Source organism: Bos javanicus, chromosome 7 (assembly GCF_032452875.1).
Source record: "Bos javanicus breed banteng chromosome 7, ARS-OSU_banteng_1.0, whole genome shotgun sequence".
Taxonomy (NCBI): Eukaryota; Metazoa; Chordata; class Mammalia; order Artiodactyla; family Bovidae; genus Bos; species Bos javanicus.
The window spans coordinates 7,690,290-7,712,616 of record NC_083874.1 but is presented as its reverse complement, the minus strand read 5'-3'; the positions used below and the strand labels follow the sequence as shown (position 1 = coordinate 7,712,616).

General features: G+C 49.1%; 1 protein-coding gene across 2 annotated transcripts in view; it reads left to right on the top strand.

Moving 5' to 3' along the window:
* Positions 1-14,891, top strand: part of LOC133250479 (ultra-long-chain fatty acid omega-hydroxylase) — a 35,696-nt gene extending 20,805 nt beyond the window's left edge. For both annotated transcript variants that reach the window (XM_061421775.1, XM_061421776.1), the window contains exons 4-13: positions 1,242-1,295; positions 1,398-1,525; positions 2,107-2,228; positions 6,312-6,579; positions 8,929-8,995; positions 9,107-9,236; positions 10,766-10,899; positions 11,803-11,867; positions 13,258-13,340; positions 13,918-14,891. In XM_061421775.1, the coding sequence (XP_061277759.1) occupies positions 1,242-1,295; positions 1,398-1,525; positions 2,107-2,228; positions 6,312-6,579; positions 8,929-8,995; positions 9,107-9,236; positions 10,766-10,899; positions 11,803-11,867; positions 13,258-13,340; positions 13,918-14,095 (1,229 nt within the window). In that variant the 3' untranslated portion in view covers positions 14,096-14,891. The remainder of the gene's footprint in view (positions 1-1,241; positions 1,296-1,397; positions 1,526-2,106; positions 2,229-6,311; positions 6,580-8,928; positions 8,996-9,106; positions 9,237-10,765; positions 10,900-11,802; positions 11,868-13,257; positions 13,341-13,917) is intronic.
* Positions 14,892-22,327: the final 7,436 nt, after the last annotated feature.

Sequence of the window (22,327 nt, the reverse complement as noted above, 5' to 3'; positions counted from 1 at the left end):
GGACAGGTGGTTGTGCATACAATTGGCCAATTCCTAGGGAGTGTGTGTGTAGGTGGCTGAGTAATATCTCAGGTAAAATTGACATCACTTGAGTTTCAGGTACTTCCTTCCTGCACCCTGCCCATTCTGTCCCAATTCTATTTAGCACATAGAAAGGGAATTCACTCACTCCATCCACCCATCCATCCACCCATCCATCTAATGATCCATCCATCTATCCACCCACCCATCCATCCACCCACCCATCCATCCACCCATCCATCCAATGATCCATCCATTCATCCATCCAACCATTGATAGTTTTCATTCATTCATCCTTTGATTGGCTAATTCATTCACACAATAAAAATTTATTTAGCACCAATATATTAGTGATCAACTAGGTCCCTCCCCTCAAGGAATTTGTAACTGATAGTGACTGATGGGAGAGGGAATGGCATGCAAGTGGAGACTGGAAGAATGAGGAAAGAGTTTTCGAGACAGAGAGGGTGCCTGGTGGAAAGACTCAGAACCGAGAGAGAACATAGCTTTTCAAGAAGCTGAGAAAAGTTCTGTGATGTTAGCAAGTTGAATGTATGTGGGGCAAGGGATGGTTGAGGTGGAGGGCAGAGGTATTTTGAGAGTGGTGTGGACTGGGATAGGTCACTCAGAGTGTTGAAAATGGGCTGAGCAGCTGTGTTTGAGACTGATGAGTGTGTGGGCAGGAAGGGACATGGTCAGATCTAGAGTCAGATAAGATCTCCCTGGATCTAGGGTGCAGAGCAGACTGGAAAGGGAGAGGCTGGAGACTGTGAGCACAGGAGGTATAATTCAGATGGCCTGAGTTGGCAGAAAAGAAGGGGTGAATTAGGGGAAGAATCAGGTGAAGAAAACCATTCTGGAGAGAGTGCATAGTCTGGGCAAAAGTTTGGAAGTGAGGGTCAGCATGTGGGGTTATTTGGCATTAGCTGAAGGATGAAAGGGAGAGGAATATGGCAGCCAGATGGGGCTGGGCTTTCAGTGCTAGCCTGAGCTTGAAATGTTTTACAAGGGCAATAGGGAGCCATGGGAGGTGTTTGAGCAGGGGAGGCTCATGTTCAGATCAGGTGTTATAAGAATCTCCCCGGGGCAGGTGTGGAGGATTGCACTGGAGGGGTGAGGTGGGAGGTGAGAGCCCAGAGTGGAGGCCCAAGGAGGTCATAAGCAGAGGTCAAGTGTCAGAACCTTGTTTTGAGGCATCGTCACCTCTTCTCTCCCCACAGCTGCCGTTGCCCCCAAGGATGACCTTTTCTATGGCTTCCTGAAACCTTGGCTGGGTGAGCTCGGGACTGGGTACGCTGGAGCTGGGGCTTCAGGGAAGAGGGGGTGGGGCATGAGGTTTCCTGGAAAGGTCCTTAACCTCGATCTCCTGGGTATAGGAGATGGGCTGCTGCTCAGCAGAGGTGACAAGTGGAGCCGGCACCGCCGCCTGCTGACGCCTGCCTTCCATTTCGACATCCTGAAGCCCTACATGAAGATCTTCAACCAGTGCGCTGATACCATGCATGTGAGTCCCAAGGTTTCTGGGGAGAGGATATCTGGAAGTGGGGCTGGTCCAGACTCCAGCTTGTGGGCAAGTCATGCGACATCAGGAAGCCTATGTCAGGAAGCCTTACTTCCTTTTTTTTTTTTTTTTAAAACAAACTATTTACTAATTTTTGGCTGTACTGGGTCTTCATTGCTGCGTGGGCTTTTCTCTGTTTGTGGAGAGCAGGGGCTGTTCTCTAGTTGCAGTGCGTGGGCTCCTCATCGCGGGGGCTTCTCTTGTTTCCGAGGGCAGGCTCTGTGGGCTTTGGTAATCGTGGCTCGTGGGTTCAGAAGTTGCATGTCCGACCTTTAGAGCACAGGCTCAATAGTTGTGGTGCACAGACTTACTTTCTCTGAGGCATGTGGGATCTTCCTGGGCCAGAGATTGAACCCGTATCTCTTGCGTCGGCAGGCGGATTCTTTACCACTGAACCACCAGGGAAGCCCTCACTTCCTTTACTTATGAAGTGGGCTTGTAGTGAGCTTGCAACGGGGTTATTATCAGCCTGGCTGAAAGTCTGTGGTCTCCATGCCCATTTGTCATGTGTCTTTGTCTTCCAGGCTAAATGGCGGGGCCTGGCAGAGGGCTCAGAGGTCTCCCTTGATATGTTTGAGCATGTCAGCCTCATGACCCTGGACTGTCTTCAGAAATGTGTCTTCAGCTACAACAGCAACTGTCAGGAGTGAGTATGGCCTCCCTAGGGAACACAGAGCCAGCTGCTGCAGGGGCAGGGTGACGAGAGGAGAAAGAAATCTCTTAGCTGTTAGGCACTCCTGGGCTGTTGGTGCTCTGCCACTGACAGGCTGTGTGGTTCTGGGAAACTGACATCACGTCTCTGAGCCTGCTTCCTTATCCCCAAAACGCACATCTCCATCTGGTCCTCATAGTCATCGTAGGGGAATTAAATGAGATAATATGAGTCAATGGATTGGCACACAGTAGATGCTCAGTGAGTGCTAAGTTTAATTCATTCTTCCATGAAAAGTATGTGGTCTTTGGAAAGAGTCCCTCCCCACACTTTCTGAGCCTCAGTTTTTTGTTTGTAAAATAAGAGTGTCAGTGCCTGGCCTGAGAGATGCTTGAAGGTTAAAATGATGTAGCACTGCCCTGGCACACAGTAGGTGATGAGTGGGTGTTTGTTGAGTGAATAAATAAAATATCTATTGTCCTGGTTCATTGATTCATTCATCAAATCTCTGTTGTGCAACTACTGCGTGCCTGGCACTATGCTAGCTATGGGGGATATGGTGGTGAGCACTCAGTCCCAATTCCTTGGAGCTTCTAGTCTAAGTGGGGATATAAGGAATAAGGGACATAATGACTGTCAAGTTTATAGCACATAGTAGGTCCTCAGCAACGAGCTGCTGACTCTGTTACTCTGGGCGTTGTGGTGGTATTGTTTCAGTTAGGTAAGGTGGAGATGGCCTTCATAATTAATTCATTAGTTGATCCAAAAAATATATTTTGAGTGCCTGCTATGTCCCAGCTCTAGAGTAGAAAACGGTGGTCAACAACACAGACAAGGAACTTACATTTTAGTGGGAAGAGGGGCAGTAACCACGAGCAAATAAGCAAGAAAACGGCAGCTGGTGAGAAAGGCATGAAGACAACGAGCACACTTAAGGATAGCTCTTGGCAGCTCTGCCCCTTGCGATTTCGTTTTTCTTTTTTTCAAAATAACAGCTCTACCGAGATGTAGTTGATATACCATACAATTCACCCGTTTAAATTATACAACCAATGGCTTTTAGTCTGTTCACAAAATTGTGCACCCATCACCATAAATTGATTTTAGAATATTTTCACTGAGAAGAAACCCTGTATCATTGTATTATTCTTTCATCCCCCACTTCCCACTTGCCCTCCAGATCTAGGCAATTACTGATCTTCCTTATGTCTCTGTAGATTTGTCTTTTACGGAAATTTCATGTAGATTTCCATAAAATTCACATAGACACAGAATTTCATGTCTGGTTTCTTTCAGTCAATACATTGTTTCCAGATTCACCCATGTTGTAGATGAATTACCAGTAATTAATTTTAAAACTTGTTGAATAACATTCCACTTACCATATAATGTGGTTCAGCAGTAAAGAATCCATCTTCAGTGCAGGAAATACAGGAGATGTGGGTTCAATTTCTGGGTCAGGAAGATCCTCTGGAGAAGGAAATGTCAACCCACTCTAACATTCTTGCCTGGGAAATCCCATGGACAGAGAAGCCTGGCGGAGTGTAGTCCATGGGGTCGCAAAGAGTCAGACACGACTGAGAAGTTAAATGGCAGTACCATATAATATCATGTTTTGCTTATCCAAGCATCTGTTGAAAGACATTAAGGTCTTTCAACATAAAATGTCTTTCAAAGACATAAAATATTTCAACTTTTGGGCTATTATGAACAATGCTGCTATAAATATTTTTGTACAAGTTTCTGTGTGAACATATTAAATTCTGTTGGGTACATACCTAATCATAGAATTACTGGTCTTTATGATAATTCTTTGTTTAATCTTTTTTGGAACTGCCTAACTTTTTCCAAAAATTGGTTGCAGCATTGTACATTCCTACCAGCAGTATGTGAGACTCCAATTTCTCTACACCCTCAGCAACACTTGTTATTATCTATCTTTTTGATTATTGCCATCTTAGTTGAGGTTAAGTGGTATTTCATTGTAGTTTTTGTTTGCATTTCCCTAATAGATAATGGTTAATTTCCCTAATGGTTAGATAGCGTCACCAACTCAATGGACATGAATTTGAGCAAACTCCAGGAGACAGGGAAGCCTGGCGTGCTGCAGTCCATAGGGTCACAAAGAGTCAGACACAACTTATCAACTGAAAGCAACAATAATGGCTAATACTGTGAAGCATCTTTTCAGGTGCTTATGGGCCAGGTGTATGTCTTCTTTGGAGAAATGTCTTTGCATATTCCTTGCCCATTTTAAAGTTGGGTTATTTGTCTTTCTTATTACTGAGTTTTTATCTATCTGTTTGGCTGTGGCAGGTCTTAGTTGCAGCACACAGGACCTTTGGTCTTCGTTGTGGCAAGCAGAACCTTTTAGTCGTCACGTGTGAGCTCTTAGTCATGGCATGTGGGGTCTAGGTCCCCAACCAGAAATCAAACCTGAGCCTCCTGCAGTGGGAGGGCAGAGTCTTAGCCATGGGACCCCAGGGAAGTCCTTATTATTGACTTATTTTAAGAGTGCTTTGCATATTTTAGATACAAGCTCCTCATCAGATACACGATTTGCAAATATTTTCTCCCACACTGTGGATTGTAGTCATTTAATTTTAGTGATGCTTCATTTATATGGAAGTCCTCATCTCTCTTTGGGCCTGTTTTAAAATGTACCTAGAATTTAGTTTTATTCAGGTTATGGTGAGGACTACAGATGAGGAAGCAGTTGCGATAGTTTGTTACTTACCATTTCCAAGATGAGGCGAGGGTGGGGGGGTGGGGCGCGGTATGCCACAAGACACAAGGCTGCCTGGAGAAGCACCAGGACGGGGCATGGCAGGAACATTTTCAGGGGGTCTTCTATGGGAAGGAATGGGAAAGGCAGGGTATGCAGCCTTAGGACAGGGTAGTTTTTTTTTTTAAGTTTTTTAAAAAGTTTGTTTATAGGTGAGATGAGTCTTTGATGTGGGCTCTTGGTTACTGCGTGTGGGCTTTCTCTAGCTGCCGTGAGCAGAAGCCACTCTCTAGCTGCTGTGGTGTGTGGGCTTCTCATTGAGGTGGGTTTTCTTGTGACAGTGTGTTTTCTTGTTGCAGCTCACAGGCTCTAGACAGCAGGCTTCAGTAGTTGTGGCACATGCCCATAGTTGTCCTGAGGCATGTAGGACCTTAGTTCCTGGACCGGGGATCCAACCTGTGTCCCCTGCATTGGCAGGCAAATTCTTAACCACTGAACAACCAGGGAACTCCTAGGGTTGGCTACTTTGTATGGTTTCAGCTGGCTCTGGGGCAGAGAGGTGCCCCAAGTTATCCAGTGCTTGGCCCTGGGATAATTAAGGTAGGGGTATAGTGATTCAGCCCAATAATGTTTGGAGTATGGACTCGGATTGGTTAGTTTGCAAAAGAAAGGCATGCTCCTGGGTGAGTCATTTGCTGCCTCTAAGAAACAGCTAGTCCTGGGAGGGGTGGTGTCTGTCCAGTCAGTGAGGCTCCTGATGGACAAACATCTAGAATACAAGGAAATGGACTTCTGGTGGTCCAGAGGTTAAGAGTCCACCTGCCAATGCAGGGCTTCAATCTCTGGTCTGGAAATTAAGACCCCACAGGCCTTGGAGCAACAAGGCCTCTGTGCTACAACTACTGAGCCGGTGGGCCTAGAGCCTGTTCTCTGCAACAAGAGAAGCCACTACAGTGAGAAGCCCATGCACTTCAATGAAGAGTAGCTCCCTGCTTGTCACAATTAGAGAAAGTCTGCATGCAGCACTTAAGACCTAGTGCAGCCAAAACAAACAAACAAACAAGGAAATAAGAAAGTAGAGTTAATTCAGGGCTGCTCTTTGTGGTAAAGAACCCGCCTGCCCATGCAGGAGACATGGGTTCGATCCCTGAGTTGGGAAGATCCCCCAGAGAAGGAAATGGCAACCCACTCCAGTATTCTTGCCTGGAGAATCCCATGGACAGATGAGCCCACGGGGTCACAAAAAGTTGGACACAACTTAGCAATTAAACAACAACAACTCTGTCACCTGCCCATTGAGAGAGGAAGCTTGTCTTAGGGTCTATGCTCATGTCCTTTTTTCTCCCTGGCAGGAAGATGAGCGATTACATCTCAGCCATCATTGAACTGAGTGCCCTGGTGGTCCGGCGCCAGTATCGCCTGCATCACTACCTCGATTTCATCTACTACCGCACAGCTGATGGACGGCGCTTCCGGCAGGCCTGTGACACCGTGCATGGTTTCACCACAGAGGTCATTCAGGAGCGGCGGCGGGCGCTACGCCAACAGGGGGCTGAAGCCTGGTTTAAGGCCAAGCAGGGCAAGACCTTGGACTTCATTGATGTGCTGCTCCTGGCCAAGGTGAGACGGGACCCTGGAGGGTGGAGTCCTGCCTGGGACAGCTTCCTCATGAGCTGGCACAACTGTGGAAAATCCAAACTCAGGTGGATCTCAGGTGGCATTAGTGGTAAACCACCTGCCTGCAGTGCACGAAATGCAAGCGACACGGGATCGATTCCTGAGTCAGGAAGATCCCCTGGAGAAGGAAATGGCAGCTCACTCCAGTATTCTTGCCTGGGACATCCCATGGATGGAGGAGCCTGGCAGGCTATAGTCCATGGGGTCGCAAAGAGTCAGGCGTGACTGAGTGCACACATATAGAATGTGGATCTAGAAGGCAAACAGATGTGGAACATGTGAGACTATTCATTTGCTAGATCTGCAGTGGGGTTTCCCAGGTGGTGTGGATGTAAAGAATCCACCTGCCAGTGCAGGAGATGCGAGAGATGCAGGTTTGATCCCTGGATTGGGACGATCCCCTGGAGAAGGGAATAGCTCCTCTCTCCAGTATTCCTGCCTGGAAAATTCCATGGACAGAGGAGGCCGGTGGGCTACAGTCCATAGGGCTGCAAAGAGTTGGACATGACTGAGCAACTGAGCACAGATTTGCCATAAAAAAAGCTGCATGACACTGGGTGGTTTGTTTATTTACTTATAGTATTAAAAATTTTATTTTATTAATTTTTTTGGCCGATCTTTGTTGATGTGTGTGGGCTTTCTCTAGTTGTGGAGAGTAGGGGCTACTCTTCATTGCCATGCACAGGCTTCTCCTTGCAGTGGCTTCTCTTGCTGCAGAGCACAGGCTCTAAGGGGAGGGCTTCAGTAGTTGTAGCACGTGGGCTCAGTAGTTTTGGCGCACGGGCTTAGTTGATCCACAGCATGTGCGGTCTTCCAGGAACAGGGATTGAATTGCCCCCTGAACTGGCAGGTAGATTCGTATCCAATGAACCCCCAGGGAAGTCCCAGCACTGGGAGGTTCAAGGGCAGAAATCAGTCTTCTCAGTCTGGAGGTTAGAACTCTGAGATCACAGTGATGGCAGCACTGGTTTCTCCCGAGGCCTCTCTCCTTGGCTTGCAGCTGGCTGTCCTCACCTGTGTCTTCACATGGCCTCTCCTCTGTCCATGTCTGTCCTCTTCTCCTCTTCTCGTAAGGACACTGGTCACACTGGATTAAGGCCCACACTAATGACCTCACTGTAATTTAATTACCTCTGCAAAAGCCTTATCTCCAGATAAGGTCACATTTTGGGGTTAGGATTTTAACTCATGGGTTCTGGAGTGGGGGAGGGGAGGGGCACATTTCAGCCCACGGCACTAACAAAGATGAAACACAAGATCTTGAAGAAATATGACACTTGCAGAGATAGGTGGTCACCTGTTTGTAATGCTTCTGTGGAGTTTCTGAGCAGCACCTGGGTTTTGGATTCAGACGGTCCTGGATGCTAGTTCTAGCTCTACCACTTCATGTATATTTGACCTTAGTCTTCCCTCTGACCCTCAGTTTCCTCATTTATAACATGACGATCATAAGATCTGATCATGAGATTCTGTCAGGCCTCCGGCAAGATGCTTGGTGATACGAACTGCCGAAGAAATGCGAACTCCCTTCTTCCTCTCACCTTTGGCTCTCTTTCCCTCTTTCTTGGACAAGTTGCATACCTCTGTCTGCTTGGGCTTCCATGGTAGTCAGATGGTAAAGAATCTGCCTGCAATGCAGAAGACGTGGGTTTGATCCCTGGGTCAGGAAGATACCCTGGAGAAGGGAATGGCAACCCACTCCAGTATTTTTGCTTGGAGAATTCCATGGACAGAGGACCCTGGCAGACTGCAGTCCATGGGGTGGCAAAGAGTCAAGACATGACTGAGTGACTAACACACACACACACACCTGCCTGGAATCCTTTCCCCTGCAGCTTGGCTTAAGAGAAAGAGGTGGGTGTCTTTAATAAATATATATTCATTTATTTGGCTGCTCTGGGTCTTAGGTGCAGCATGTGAGATCTTTTTAAAATTTTTATTTATTTGTTTTTGGCTGTGCTAGGTCTTTGTTGCTGCTCAGGCTTTCTCGAGTTGCAGCAACTGGGGGTCACTCTTCGTTTGGTGTGTAGGCTTCTCATTGCGGTGGCATCTCTTATTGCAGAGCATGGGCTCTAGGTGTGTGGGCTCAGTAGTTGTGGTACATGGGCTGAGTTGCTCCCCAGCATGTGAGATCTTCCGGGACCAGGGATTGAACCCCTTGACACCTGCATTGGAAGGCAAATTGTTAATCACTGGGCCACAGGGACGTCTCCAAAGGGGGTGTCCTAGGAAGAACTCCTAAGTTGTGGCGGGTGAGACAAAATGAGCTGAGCAGTCTATTGCCCATTCTAGGATGAAGATGGAAAGGAACTCTCAGACGAGGACATCCGAGCTGAGGCAGACACATTCATGTTTGAGGGTGAGGATGTGGGGTGAGGCTAAGGAAGGATGGGAAAGGGCCCCATTGTCTGAGGACAGCGTCTCTGCTACCTTCAGGCAGCCTCTATCTGGGCTCCTTATCTGCCTGCAGGTCATGACACAACTTCCAGTGGGCTGTCATGGGTACTGTTCAACTTGGCCAAGTATCCAGAGTACCAGGAGAAGTGCCGAGAAGAGATCCAGGAAGTCATGAAAGGCCGGGAGCTGGAGGAACTGGAGTGGTCAGTCTTGGGTCCTGGGGATATTGGGGGCAGGTTGAGTTTAGAGCCTTGAGTATTAATCTCTCTACCACTTACTGTCTAACTAACCTTAGACAAGTCACTTAAACTCCTTGAATTTAAGTTTCTTCAACTGTAAAATGGGATGACAGTAATGCATAGGCATTCTTCATAGTGCAGGAATTCTTAGTTGGGAATGTCTTAGTCAGAAAAAGTTGCAATAATGCTGTGTAACAAACAGTTCCTAAGCTCAGTGGTTTGCAGCAAGCATTTATTTATTGCTCTTGTCTGCACATACTTTTTGGTCTCATCTGCATATTTCTCTTATTGCTGCTGAGCTTCACTGAGTTGAATAGGTTTGTTTCCAAGCTGAGGTTTGAATTCAGATCTGTCCTACATGTCTCCTCATTCTCCTTGGACCAGCAGCCATACTGGGCATGGTCCTCTCAAGGCAGACTCCAGAAGCACAAAGAATCACACAATTAAAAACCTCTGCTTGCACTGTAACATTCTATTAGCTAAAGCATTTCACCGGGCTGATCCCGACATGAGTCGGGTGGGACATAGACCCCATCCATCTGAGCTGAAGGTACTCAGAATCACACGGCAAAGGGCATGGTGCCTAATTCCAGTGTAGTGGGGAAGTGTAAGAATCAGGAATAATAATCTAGTTTACTTCAGATGTGTGCTGTGTAGAGCTGATTCTGGATGATGCAAAGAAAACAGCATTATGCAGCATCAAACAACTAGAAAGTCCCTTTTGGTTCATTATCAGTCATTTGGATTATGAACTCAGGGAGACACTTTCAGCTGATGCCATCTTACACTGATGCCATCTTACATTGATGCCATTTTACACCTTGCTAATCTGCCTTGTTAAGGAAGGGAGAAGACGCCTCAGACTCTGAGAATTGGCAGGAGGTGGTGTCTAGCCAGAACTCAACACCTGTCTTCTCTTTTCCCAGTGGTGTTTATATTTATGGATCTCTTTATACCAGGCATGCCATTTGCCCTTTGTGGTAGCAGCATAAAATTTCTTTGAAAGACAGCCTGTTAGTGTAAAGAAAACAATCTAGATCATGAACAATTATAATTAATCTAATGTTGGGCACTGAAGTCCAAAGGAAAAAAAATTAATACAGTATAAGGAGATAATGTGTGGGTTTATAAATACTGAAGTTGAACCATTCAGGCTGGTAAATCGGTGCTACTCCAGGTTGCTCTGTTTGTCCTGGCACATCCCCAGGGGTGCCCCCTGACCTCCACACAATTCATCAGTTAGAGAATTAATGCTGGGCTCAAAGACATCCAGCTAGCGCTGCTCTGATTGGTCAGGGGGCAGATATTTTTTCTGTTGAGGATTAGAGGTGTGTGCAGGGCATAACTGCAAATGCCTGAAGTTGGGGGAAGTCTGAAATCCTGGACTGGTTTCCTGCGGTTGCTCCTAATAGCCTATGCACATGTGTGTGTCTCTAGGGGAGGGGTGGCGTCACGGCCTGGCCTCTAGTCACCCACTGTTCCACATTCCCCAGGGACGACCTGACCCAACTGCCCTTCACCACCATGTGCATCAAGGAGAGCCTCCGCCAGTTCCCACCTGTGACTCTGGTCTCCCGCCGCTGCACGGAGGACATCAAGCTCCCAGACGGACGCATCATCCCCAAAGGTGCCCCCTTTGTGCTCCCTGTTGCCCGCTTGCTCTGTTGCCTATGGGGGTCTGGCCATGCCTGCCCCAGGTGCGTTATCCTTGTAGGCAATTTATAGCCTGTTGCTTCTGGGGGTGGTGAGGAGATCCTGTTGTGTGTTTGTATCGGGGAGATAGAGGTGGGTGGATCCAAGCAGAAAGAAAGGAGTAGGTATGATGGGGTGGGCTCTGTGAGAGTGCAGGTAGAGAAGGATTGGCTTCATTCTGTTGCCAGATATCCCCTGGAGGCCAGGTCCTATCCTGGGTGAGGCTGGGCATCTAGTGAAGCCTCATCCCCAGCTCCAAGCCTTGAGTACCAGCCAGTCTCGGGAAGATTCAGCAGGACATGGATGTTCCCAGTCACATGGGGTGAGGGATGGGCTACAGGGAGGGACAGGGACTGGAGCAGCCCCAGATAAGGAGTGATGACTGTATCTGGCATGGAATGCAGGGAGGGCTGCCTGGAAGAGGGAACATGAGAGGGGAGCCTTGGGAAATGAAAGAGAGAACATGCTTATGGAGCAGAGCCTCAGGGTACAGATAGTGAAAGAAGTGGAATGTACGGTTGAGGCACTTGAACTTAATCCTCGGGGTGGTAGGGAGCCATGGGAGGTATTTGAGATGTGGAGGAGCAATGTCAGATGTGTAAGATCCCTGTGTGGCCAGGATGACAGCTTGGAAGAAGGCTATGGGGACCTCTACTGGAGAAGCAAGGCAGTAGATGGTGAAGCAGAAGATTTTAAGGAAGGATGGGCAGGAAACGGTGGCAGATGGCTTGTGGGAATTGTGTGGCTCTGGAGAGAGCTGGGGGAGGGGTAGGTCTCCAGAGGAGGTCCTGGTTTCCCTCATTTCTACTGACCCCACTGACCCTCCCCCTCCCCACAGGAATCATCTGCCTGGTTAGCATCTATGGGACCCACTATAACCCTGCAGTGTGGCCTGACTCCAAGGTGAGCTCCTGCCCCAACCCTCCCTTCTCTCGGCTTCTTCCTCCTAAGACCCTGGTCAGCAAGGCCACCCCTCTCCTCCTCCCCAGGGAGCCAGATGGTAGGGCTGAATGCAGGGCTTGAGGACTTCTTCTCACCGTCACCCCCATTCATTCACCCATTCACTGTTAATTCACTATATCTACAAATCTTTTTTTTTTTTTTTTTAACTTTTTGACTGCACTGTGTGGCATGTGGGCTCTTAGTTTCCTGATCAGGGATTGAACCCATGCTCCCTGCAGTGGAATTGCGGGGTCCTAACCACTGGACTGCCAGGGTTCAGTTCAGTTCAGTCACTCAGTTGTGTCTGACTCTTTGTGACCCCATGGGCTGCAGCACACCAGGCTTCCCTGTCCATCACCAACTCCTGGAGCTTACTCAAACTCATGTCTATCCAGTCGGTGATGCCATCCAACCGTCTCATCCTCTGTGGTCCCCTTCTCCTCCTGCCTTCAATCTATCTCAGCATCGGAGTCTTTTCTTGCTCCTCCACAGCTCTTTGCATCAGGTGGCCAAAGTATTGGAGCTTCAGCATCAGTCCTTCCAATGAATATTCAGGATTGATTTCCTTTAGGATTGATTGGTTGGATCTCCTTGCAGTCCAAGGGACTCTCAAGAGTTTTCTCCAACACCACAGTTCAAAAGCATCAATTCTTCAGTGCTTAGCTTTCTTTATGGTCCAAGTCTCACTCATCCATACATGACTACTGGAAAAACCATAGCTTTGACTAGATGGGCCTTTGTTGATGAAGTAATATCTCTGCTTTTTAATAGTCTAGGTTGGTCATAGCTTTTCTTCCAAGCAGCAAGCACCTTTTAATCTCAAGGCTGCAGTCACCATCTGCAGTAATTTTGGAGTCCAAGACTGCCAGGGAAACCCCAACACATCTTTCTTGAGCAACTACTGTGTATGGGACACTGAGGGCCCTCTGGGGCACTCTGTCTTTGCTCTCACAGAGCAGACTGTGAAGTGAGGAGGAAGAAAATAAGCAAATAAATAAGATCATTTTGAACTGTGATAGGTACACAAAGGAAACAAAAAGGAAACAAAAGCTGGCCTGGGTTGGGGGAGAGCAGTTTAGCTCACACAGTGAGGAAGGTCCTTACTAGAGAAGAGAGGGGTGAGCTAAAACTGAAAATGTTCACACTTTAAAAGTGTGAGGAGCAGGGAAAACTGTGTCCCATGTGGAGGCAACTGCCAGTGCAAAGGTCCTGTGGTAGAATGGAAAAGAGGCAGGTGTGGCTGGACCTCTTGGCCCAGCTGGTCTGGCCCCCAGAGGCTGAGGGAGGGAACCACGCTGGGACGGCCAGAATCAGGCCCCCTTAAACTCACCCACAATCTACTTCTGCCTAGGTGTACAACCCCTATCGCTTTGATCCAGACAACCCACAGCAGCGCTCCCCATTGGCTTACGTGCCCTTTTCTGCAGGACCCAGGTAACTTTTATTTCCCCCAATCCAAGTGAAGTGTAGGAGGAACATCAAGGCCAGTGGAAGGTCAGGGATGTGCCTGTTAGGAGCAGAAACCACTGGGGGTGTCCTGTCCACCAACCTGGTACCCTGTTCGTGCCCTCACTACATCAGGAAGCCCCCAAATCAGACCCTACGATATCATCCAGGGTATCAGATATCTACTCTATGCCAAGCCCTGAGTTCTGGGCTCATGTGCTCTTAATGGCTCTATGATGCCTTTGTCCGGGAGTTGAGGCTCCCAGTGTGTGTTAGCCGTTCAGTTATGTCCAACTCTCTGCGACCCCATGCACTGTAGCGCGCCAGGCTCCTCTGTTCATGGGATTCTCCAGGCAAGAGTACTGAGTGGGTTGCTATGCCCTTCTCCAGGGGAACTTCCTAACCCAGGGATCGAACCCAGGTCTCCCTCATTGCAGGCAGATTCTTTACCGTCTGAGCTACCCGGGAAACCCTGAGGCTCCGAGGGGGAGGTCATTTCACTCCATCCCAGGGACCCCGCTCACACAGCGGCTTAGCCTGAGCCCCCCTGTCCTCCGTCCACCAGGAACTGCATCGGACAGAGCTTCGCCATGGCTGAGATGCGCGTGGCTGTGGCGCTGACGCTACTGCGTTTCCGCCTGAGCGTGGACCGAACACGCAAGGTGCGGCGGAAGCCCGAGCTCATTCTGCGCACGGAGAACGGCATCTGGCTCAAGGTGGAGCCGCTGCCTCCGCGGGCCTGAAGGTGGCGCGCCCCTGAAGGTCGGCGCTCCTGCGGATCCCGGGGGCCCAAGCCCCGCCCTGAGAGGCCTAGGTTCCGCCCCCGAGGGCCCAGGCCCCGCCCCCAAGAGCCTGAGGGCATAGACCACGCCCCCTGGAAGGCTCAGCTCCTGGAGGACCGGACTCCCGCGTTAAGCAGCCTGATGGTGCAGGTCACAACCACTCAAGGCAAGGCTCCGCATCTGGAGGGTCTGATCCCGCCCCTCGAGGTCGAGAACCCGTCCCCCTAAGTGCCAGTTTCCGCCCTCTTATTTGAGGGACCAGGATTGGCCACGTTCCCTTGGGCTCAGGCCCCTCCCCAGCATCTCTCGGAGGACCAAGGATAGATACCTTAGGCCTCTAGGCTACAAGCCCAGTCTACCTCAGATCGCGGCTGGCTTTTAAATTGAAGACTTGAAAACTGGAGCCTGAGATCAGAACCCTGAACATCACCTTCCTGAAGCCCCCAGCTCACATGGATGAACTCCCGGGGCTGCATCCCAGGGCCCAGGATGTTTGTTGTTGACTTGTAAGCCCAGACTCTCCCTCTCAAGCCCCTTCCTTCTTCCCTTGCTCATAACCCCTTTGGCGAGTGTCCTGAATTTTGTAGAATATAAGCAAAGCATGCAGACAGCTCCTATCACCCACTCCCTAGCCAGATCAGATCCTCACACCTGGATTCCAGCAAGGAAATGAGGGGTCCTGGACAGCTGGGAAGTTGTGGGCTAGGAGGCTGGGAAGCCGTTTGTCTTTGGACATAAACTTGGGCTTTTTGTGACAGTTTGTGCATTCGTTTATTTCAACATGTGCATGCTAAGTCTCTTCAGTGGTGTCCGACTCTTTGCGACCCTATGGACTGTAGCCCGCCAGGCTCCTCTGTCCATGGGGTTCTCTGCACAAGAATAACTGGAGTGGATTGCCATGCCCTCCTCTAGGGGATCTTCCCAACCCAGGGTTCAAATCCCTTTTGTCCCCTGCATTGGCAGATGGGTTCTTTACCGTTAGTGCCACCTGGGAAGCCCCTTAATTCAAAATACTGCTTAGTAAGTGTCCAATGGCACTGGGCTGTGAGCACAACAGCAGGTAAATCCCTGCCCTCAGGAGGATGGGGGACATGTCTTGGACAAATAATTCCATGGGTAAATGTATTTACAACCTGTGACAAGTGCTGCAAAAGAGAAGCTTTGGTGCTGGGCAAGCATAGCAGGGGATGAAGGGTGGCTCAAGGAGAGCTACTCTGATGCTGAACCTGGAGTAGAAGTTGAGGGTTGAGAAGGGAGTGAAGTGCATTCCAGGAAGCAGGAACAGCATCTGCAAGTGTCCTGGGGTGAGAGAGTGTGGTGTGCTCATGGAACTCACAAAGGGACTAGGGTGGCTGGATCTGGGGAGTGGGGCTGGAATGGAGGAAGGGTGGGAGGAAGGGTGGGTCATGTCACAGTACAGGTTTTATGCAGAGGGTGTGTGTGTGTGTGTGTGTGTGCTAAGTCGCTTCAGTTGTGTCTGACTCTTTGGAACCCCATGGACTGGAGCTGACCAGACTCCTCTGTCCATGGGATTCTCCAGGCAAGAATACTGGAGCAGGTTGCCATTTTCTATTCCAGGGGATCTTTCTGACCCAGGGATTGAACCCAAGGCTCTTGTGCCTCCTGCACTGGCAGGCAGATTCTTTACTACTGCACCACCTCCTGTAGAGGTGGGACGATGACAGTGACTACAATGATCATGTTAATTCATCACATATTTTTTTGAGCATCTGCTGTGAGCCAGGGAGTGTTTGAGTCCTTGCATCGCTGACATTCTGGTGCTGGCAGTAGTGGGGGAAACAGATGACAGATAATAAACAAGCAAATAAATAAGTAAATTCACACAGCCTTGGAGGTCACTGGATGGATTTTGAATTTCATTGTGACAGAAATTGAGAGCCATGGAGGGTTCTGAGCCAAAGAGGGACAAGATTTGTCTTACAGGGACTTCCATGGTGGTCTAGTGGCTAAGACTACTCCATGCTCCTAATGCAGGGACATGGGTTTGATCTCTGGTCAGGGAACTAGATAGCATGTGCCACAACTAAGAGTTCACAGGTTGCAACTGGTGATTCCGCATGCCACAAAACAGAATTTTGGATTCCACGTGCTGCAACTAAGACCTGGAGCAACCAAATAAATAAACAAATATTAAAAAAATGTTATCTGACAGCTGTGGGTTGCTATGTTGAATAGAGACTGTGGCAAGGATGGGATGAGGGAAATCAGATTGGTTGGGGGTGGGGTGGGGTGGTGAGATGATGGTGGCTCTGCCCAAGCTGGGGGCTGTAGAAGCAACTAGCGGCGGTTGGATTATGATAAGAAATGATTGTTTCATGATTGTTATACTGGCAGGTCTGCAGATAAATGGAATGTGGGGTTTGGGAGAATGGGCCAACACCAGGTTTGGTTCTGTGGTGGTTTAGTCGCTAAGTTGTGTCCAACTCTTTGCGACCCCATGCACTGTAGCCCGCCAGGCTCCTCTATCCATGGAATTTTTTCAGGCAAGAATACTGGAGTGGGTTGCCATTTCCTTCTCCAGGGGATCTTCCAGACCCAGGAATCAAACCCAGGTCTCCTGCATTGAAGGTGTATTCCTGCATTGCAGGTGGATTCTTTACCAACTGAGCTATGAGGGAAGACCAGGTCTGGGTCTGAGCACCTGGAAAGATGGACATGCTATCAGTTGAGATGGAGAATCCCAAATGGAGTGTTTTTATTTTTTTTTGGGAGGGGGGAAGGGGGAGGTGGTTTGAGATCAGCATGTTTGTTTGGCCCAGGGTAGTTGGAGAAGTCAACCTGGCAGCTGGGTAGATGGGTTCTAAATTTGGCCGAGTCCAGGGCTGGTGAGGTACATCTGGGGAGGCTCAGTGTTTAGAGGTTTAAAAAGCCTCAGGGCTAGGAGGGATCCCTTGGTGTGTGTGTGTGTGCCTGTGTGTGCACGTCTACACACTGGGGAGCTTCTGAGTACAGGAAGGAGGGGCTCAAGGACCAAGCCCCTGGTGTCTCCAAATGAATAATGAGGTATAAATCGATTGACTACTTCTTGTGTGCCCTTCCCAGATATTTTCATTTAATTTTCAAGGGTGCTGTTATTATCTCTTTTTGGGCTTTCTAGATGGCTCAGTGGTAAAGAATCTGCCTGCCAAGCAGGAGACGCAGGTTGGATCCCTGGGTCGGGAAAGATTCCCCTAGAGGAGGAAACGGCAACCCACTCCAGTATTCTTGCCTGGGAAATTCCATGGACAGAGCCTGGCGGACTATAATCCATGGGGTCACAAAAGAGTCGCAGGCGACTTAGCAGCTGAGCACACACGCACTGTCTCGTTTCACGGAGGTGGAAACTTGAGTTTCCCAGAATGAAACGACTCACCCCGAATCATACAACGATGTCCCTGGGACCTTAGAGGGGGCCCGGAGTCGTTTTCTACCCGATGCTTCGGGCTCCTTGTCCTGGCGGTGTCTCTAGCCCCTCTTTGCCCGGAAAGGAGTGGGCTAGGGAATGGGGTGGGGTTGGAGGCATGGAGGGGCGGAGGCAAACCTGGGAAGCCGATCCTGGGGCGCCCTCAGGTGGCGTAAAGTGGGATCATCGCTCGGAATCCCGTGTCAGAGGCTACTGGCGGTCTAAGTGGGGAACTTGCGATTCCGGGCCCTACAGGCACCACTCGGCTTTGATGATGCTCCGTCTTCCACATCCTTGTTCAGGCTGAGGGTCTCTAGGCGCACACCATTCCCTAAATATCGCAACGGCATCTTTCGCCCCACTCTTTCCCTTGCAACCTTGTCCTCCACCGGCAAAAATAACTTGTCCCTGGGAGGCAAGAGACGTGGGTTCAAACCCCGGCTCTGCCCGCTCCTAGCGGTGGGCTTGGGCGCATGACTGCCCCTCTCTGCTGCTCCGTTCTCCCTTATCGTGTGGATTTTACAGGATCACCATCCTTGTAATTAATGCAGATTGACTTTCCGCTAAGGGCTGTGGGTGGTGAATGAAGGAGACAAGGAGGAGGGGAAAGAGACAAGGTCCCCGAGACGCAGGTGCACCCGTGTGTGTGATTCTTAAGGCCTGGTGCTGTCATTTATTGCTTTTAAATCTTCCCTCTCCTGAGTGTGTCGGAGGCTCCATCTGCTGGACGGTTCGGGAACAACAGGCTCTAAAGCGTCTGGTCTCCACTAGTTTAATGTGTGAGCGTGAGCGCGCGCGAGGTCGTGTGACTTGGTATGTTAGGGTGCATTTGAGTGAATATGCGAGCATCCATGTGACTGTGTGCAAGTATGTGAGTGTGTGTAAGTGTGTTTAAGAGTCAAAATGTGTGCACAGAGTGTGACTGTGTGCTGTGTGAGATGGTGGGTTCATGCATCCGTGTGTGCATGTGTGTGGGTGAGTGTGTTGGGAAGAGTGAAGAGGAGAATTGCACTCACTGAATGGCTGCAACTGTTCACATCAGGCTAGGCTTATCGCAGGAGCTGCTGTTCAAACTTCCCTCAGGCAGGACATTCTGGAGATATAATGCCTTTGGAAGCAGCTCTAAGTAAGGACTGGAGAGGGGGACGGGTACATGTTCTCTGCTGTCTCCCAGAGGGACTGAGCCCCAGGTACTCGTAGTGTAAATTTCCTTGATAAAGCATCCTTTACCTGCTGCCTTCTCTTTTCTGTCTCACTTCCCCATTGTCTTACTGGCATTTTCTACAATCACCTCCCAAAGAAACAACTTACAGTTGAATTTTTGTCTCAAGGTCACTTCCAAATAAGATATTTTCACTTGAATCTTTACATCAGTGTTAAATTCTGGAGAACCCAAACTAAGACACATATATGGGTTTACTTCTCTAATTCCCATGTAAGTGTTAGTTGCTCAGTTGTGTCTGACTCTTTGAGACCCCATGGACTGTAGCCCACCGGGCTCCTCTGTCCTTGGGATTCTCCAGGCAAGGATACTGGAGTGGGTTGCCATTCCCTTCAACAGGGGATCTTCCTGATCCAGGAATGGAACCCGGATCTCCCTCACTGCAGGTGGAGTCTTTACCATCTGTAGACCTAATCTTATGCCTCTTCTTACCAAGAAGGAAGTGAGGCTCAGAGAAAGCAAGTCACTTGTTCAAGGTCACACAGCTGGAGATCAGGCAAAGGTGGGCATTGACCATGGGCTGTCTGACCCCAGGCCCAGGGCTTTCTCCCCTCTGGGAGTCTCCTCCTTGCTAAGGTCTCAGGGAATAAATGGGGTGAGGGGTGTAAACAGCCGGTGGCTCACTGATGTGTGTACCGGATGGACCCAAAGCTCTTGCCTTGTGCTCATGTCCTCATTCTGTCATAAAATAAGAGGAATAATGGCAAACACCATGCTTGGTGAGGACTGTGTGTCAAGGAACATTGTTGTAAGCACTTTATTATTTATTTCCTCTCTCCTTCTCTCTCTCTTCCCCTTCCTTTCTCTCCATGTATTACATGGGAAACATTTTCACTCTGTTCCTGCTCTCCAACCACTAGCCCTGCAGTGTGGTGTGATTTTTTTTTCATTTTACAAAACTGCATATAAGAACATTTTCAATGTACACATTTGTGCACACATAACTATTTTTTGAGGACTCTAAACATGTTGGGAAATATATCTGTTTGTTAATTTTTATTGTATAATAAACCTCCAGGAAGTTTAGTAATTTAAAATGATAAACTTTAGCTCCCTGGCAAACTTAAAAAAACATCTTCTCAGCAACACCTTGGGAGAAGGCAATGGCACCCCACTCCAGTACTGTTGCCCAGAAAATCCCATGGATGGAGGAGCCTGGTAGGCTGCAGTCCATGGGGTCAAGAAGAGTCAGACACTACTGAATGACTTCACTTTCACTTTCCACTTTCATGCATTGGAGAAGGGAATGGCTACCCATTCCAGTGTTCTTGCCTGGAGAATCCCATGGACTGAGAAGCCTGGTAGGCTGCAGTCCATGGGGTCGCACAGAGTCGGACACGACTGAAGCGACTTGGCAGCAGCAGCAGCAACACCTTGATAATAAGTGTTTAATAACTGGGTCCTATACTTTGGCCGGAGAAGGCAATGGTACCCCACTCCAGTACTCTTGCCTGGAAAATCCCATGGACGGAGGAGCCTGGTAGGCTGCTGTCCACGTGGTTGCTAAGAGTCCGACACGACTGAGCGACTTCACTTTCACTTTTCACTTTTATGCATTGGAGAAGGCAATGGCAACCCACTCCAGTGTTCTTGCCTGGAGAATCCCAGGGACGGGGGAGCCTGGTGGGCTGCCGTCTATGGGGTCGCACAGAGTCGGACACGACTGAAGCGACTTAGCAGCAGCAGCAGCAGCACACTTTGGCCACCTGATGCAAAGAGCTGACTTGTTGGAAAAGACCCTACTGCTGGGAAAGACTGATGGCAGGAGGAGATGAGGGTGGCAGAGGATGAGATGGTTGGATGGCATCACCGACTGAATGGACTTGAATCTGAGCAAGCCCTGGGAGATGCTGAGGGACAGGGAATTACCGTGCTGTAGTCCGCAGGGTCACAACGAGTCAGAAACAACTTAGTGACTGAATAACGACAACTGGCCTAGTCTAGCTGACGCACAAAATAAAATCATCATAATCTCTTAAGAGGAAGGATGGCAAAGAGTTTACGGCTAACTTTAATTTACTACTAGGGGAGTTAGAAGGGGACAAATGATCTCTTTTTTAGTATTACACTTCCCAAGGGGCATTTCTCCAAGCTTCCCTTCTGTGGCTTGGGGTGGTCCTTGGTGGTCAGGCTAGTTTTTGTGAGCAATCATTACCCAGTAAGCAGACAGGGCAGATGATGGTGATGAAGAAGGAGGAGGAGGAAGGGGAGGAGGAGGGATGTGGGGAGGAAGGAGACTATTCATGACTATATTGACAAAAATAATACTCCCTAGGGGTTTTTCCTCACTGTGTGTGTTCTCTGTATTTTTCCAAAGTTTTCCTCCAGCCTTTCTGGCTCCCAAGCCAGTTTATTTGATCTTCTGCCACCTGGGCCAGAAAGCTGGCAGCTCTGCCATCTGGTTCTCCCTACAGTGTGGCCTCAGGGACCTGTTGGTTTTCGATCTCAAACCTGCTTCAGGGCTGGGAGTGTTGAGTCAGATTGCATCAGCTCCACTGTGGGTCTCCAGCATGGCTGGTTCTGGATGCTCCCACCAGCCTTGATTATCTTAGCCCATTTGAAGACAGAAGCAAGAATGAACATGTGTGTCCCACCCTGTGCCAGATCTTTATAGTCCTGGTATGGCTTCAGGGGGTGGTTCTTATTCATGGCCCACTTTCCATGTCATTCAGCTTTCTGCTCGAAAGCCACCTCAGGGAGACCCTCCCTGACTGCCCCGTCCAGAGCAGTGCTCTTGGTCACATTCTAGTGCATCTCACTCTGTTAATTTCCCTAATTCCTGCCACCATCCGACTTGGTCTTATTTCCTGTGGACTTCCTCCACTAGATGTGAGCTCAATGATCCAGAGAACTTGTTCATCCCGTGTGCTGGGTCCCAGCCCTGTGCCTGCTATAGAGTGATGGGCAAGTATAGCTTGTTGTTGAGGAATGAGCCACCTGGGGGATATAAATCCTGTCTTCATCTGCAGAGGAGGACATGAAGGTTAGAGAGGGCAGTTGACTTGCCCAAGGTCACGTAGCCAGCGAGTAGCAGAGCTGAGACTTGAACTCCGTCAGTGCTTCTGAGTCCAGAACTTGTGCCTTCCTAATAGCTGACGGAGAAGAGGTGAAATGTCAGCCAGCAGGCAGCCGGCAGGCTTGTTCTAGAGAGACTCCAGGCTGGTTCTTGAGAGGTGTGTCTTTATTATGACAACAAATAAAAACTCCTCATCTGTTTTGTGTGACCAGCTATGTGCCGTTCATTGTGCTAAATCCTTATTTCTTTTTAAAATTGTGTTTTGTTGATAAACGTTCTAGCAGCTCAATGTGGGCGAAAAATGCATGCGGGACTCCAGTTTACTTCCCTCAGTTCCACGGTGTTGTGTGGATTCTTCTGGATTTTTTCAACGCCTATACAAACACGTGCACACATCCACGTGCATTCACAGGCTTTGTTTATAATCTCACCTTTGTGCTGTGCTCAGTCGCTCAGTTGTGTCTGACTCTTAGCAGCCCCATGGACCATAGTCTGCCAGGCTCCTCTGTCCACCAAATTCTCCAGGTGAGAATCCCAGAGTGGGTAGCTATT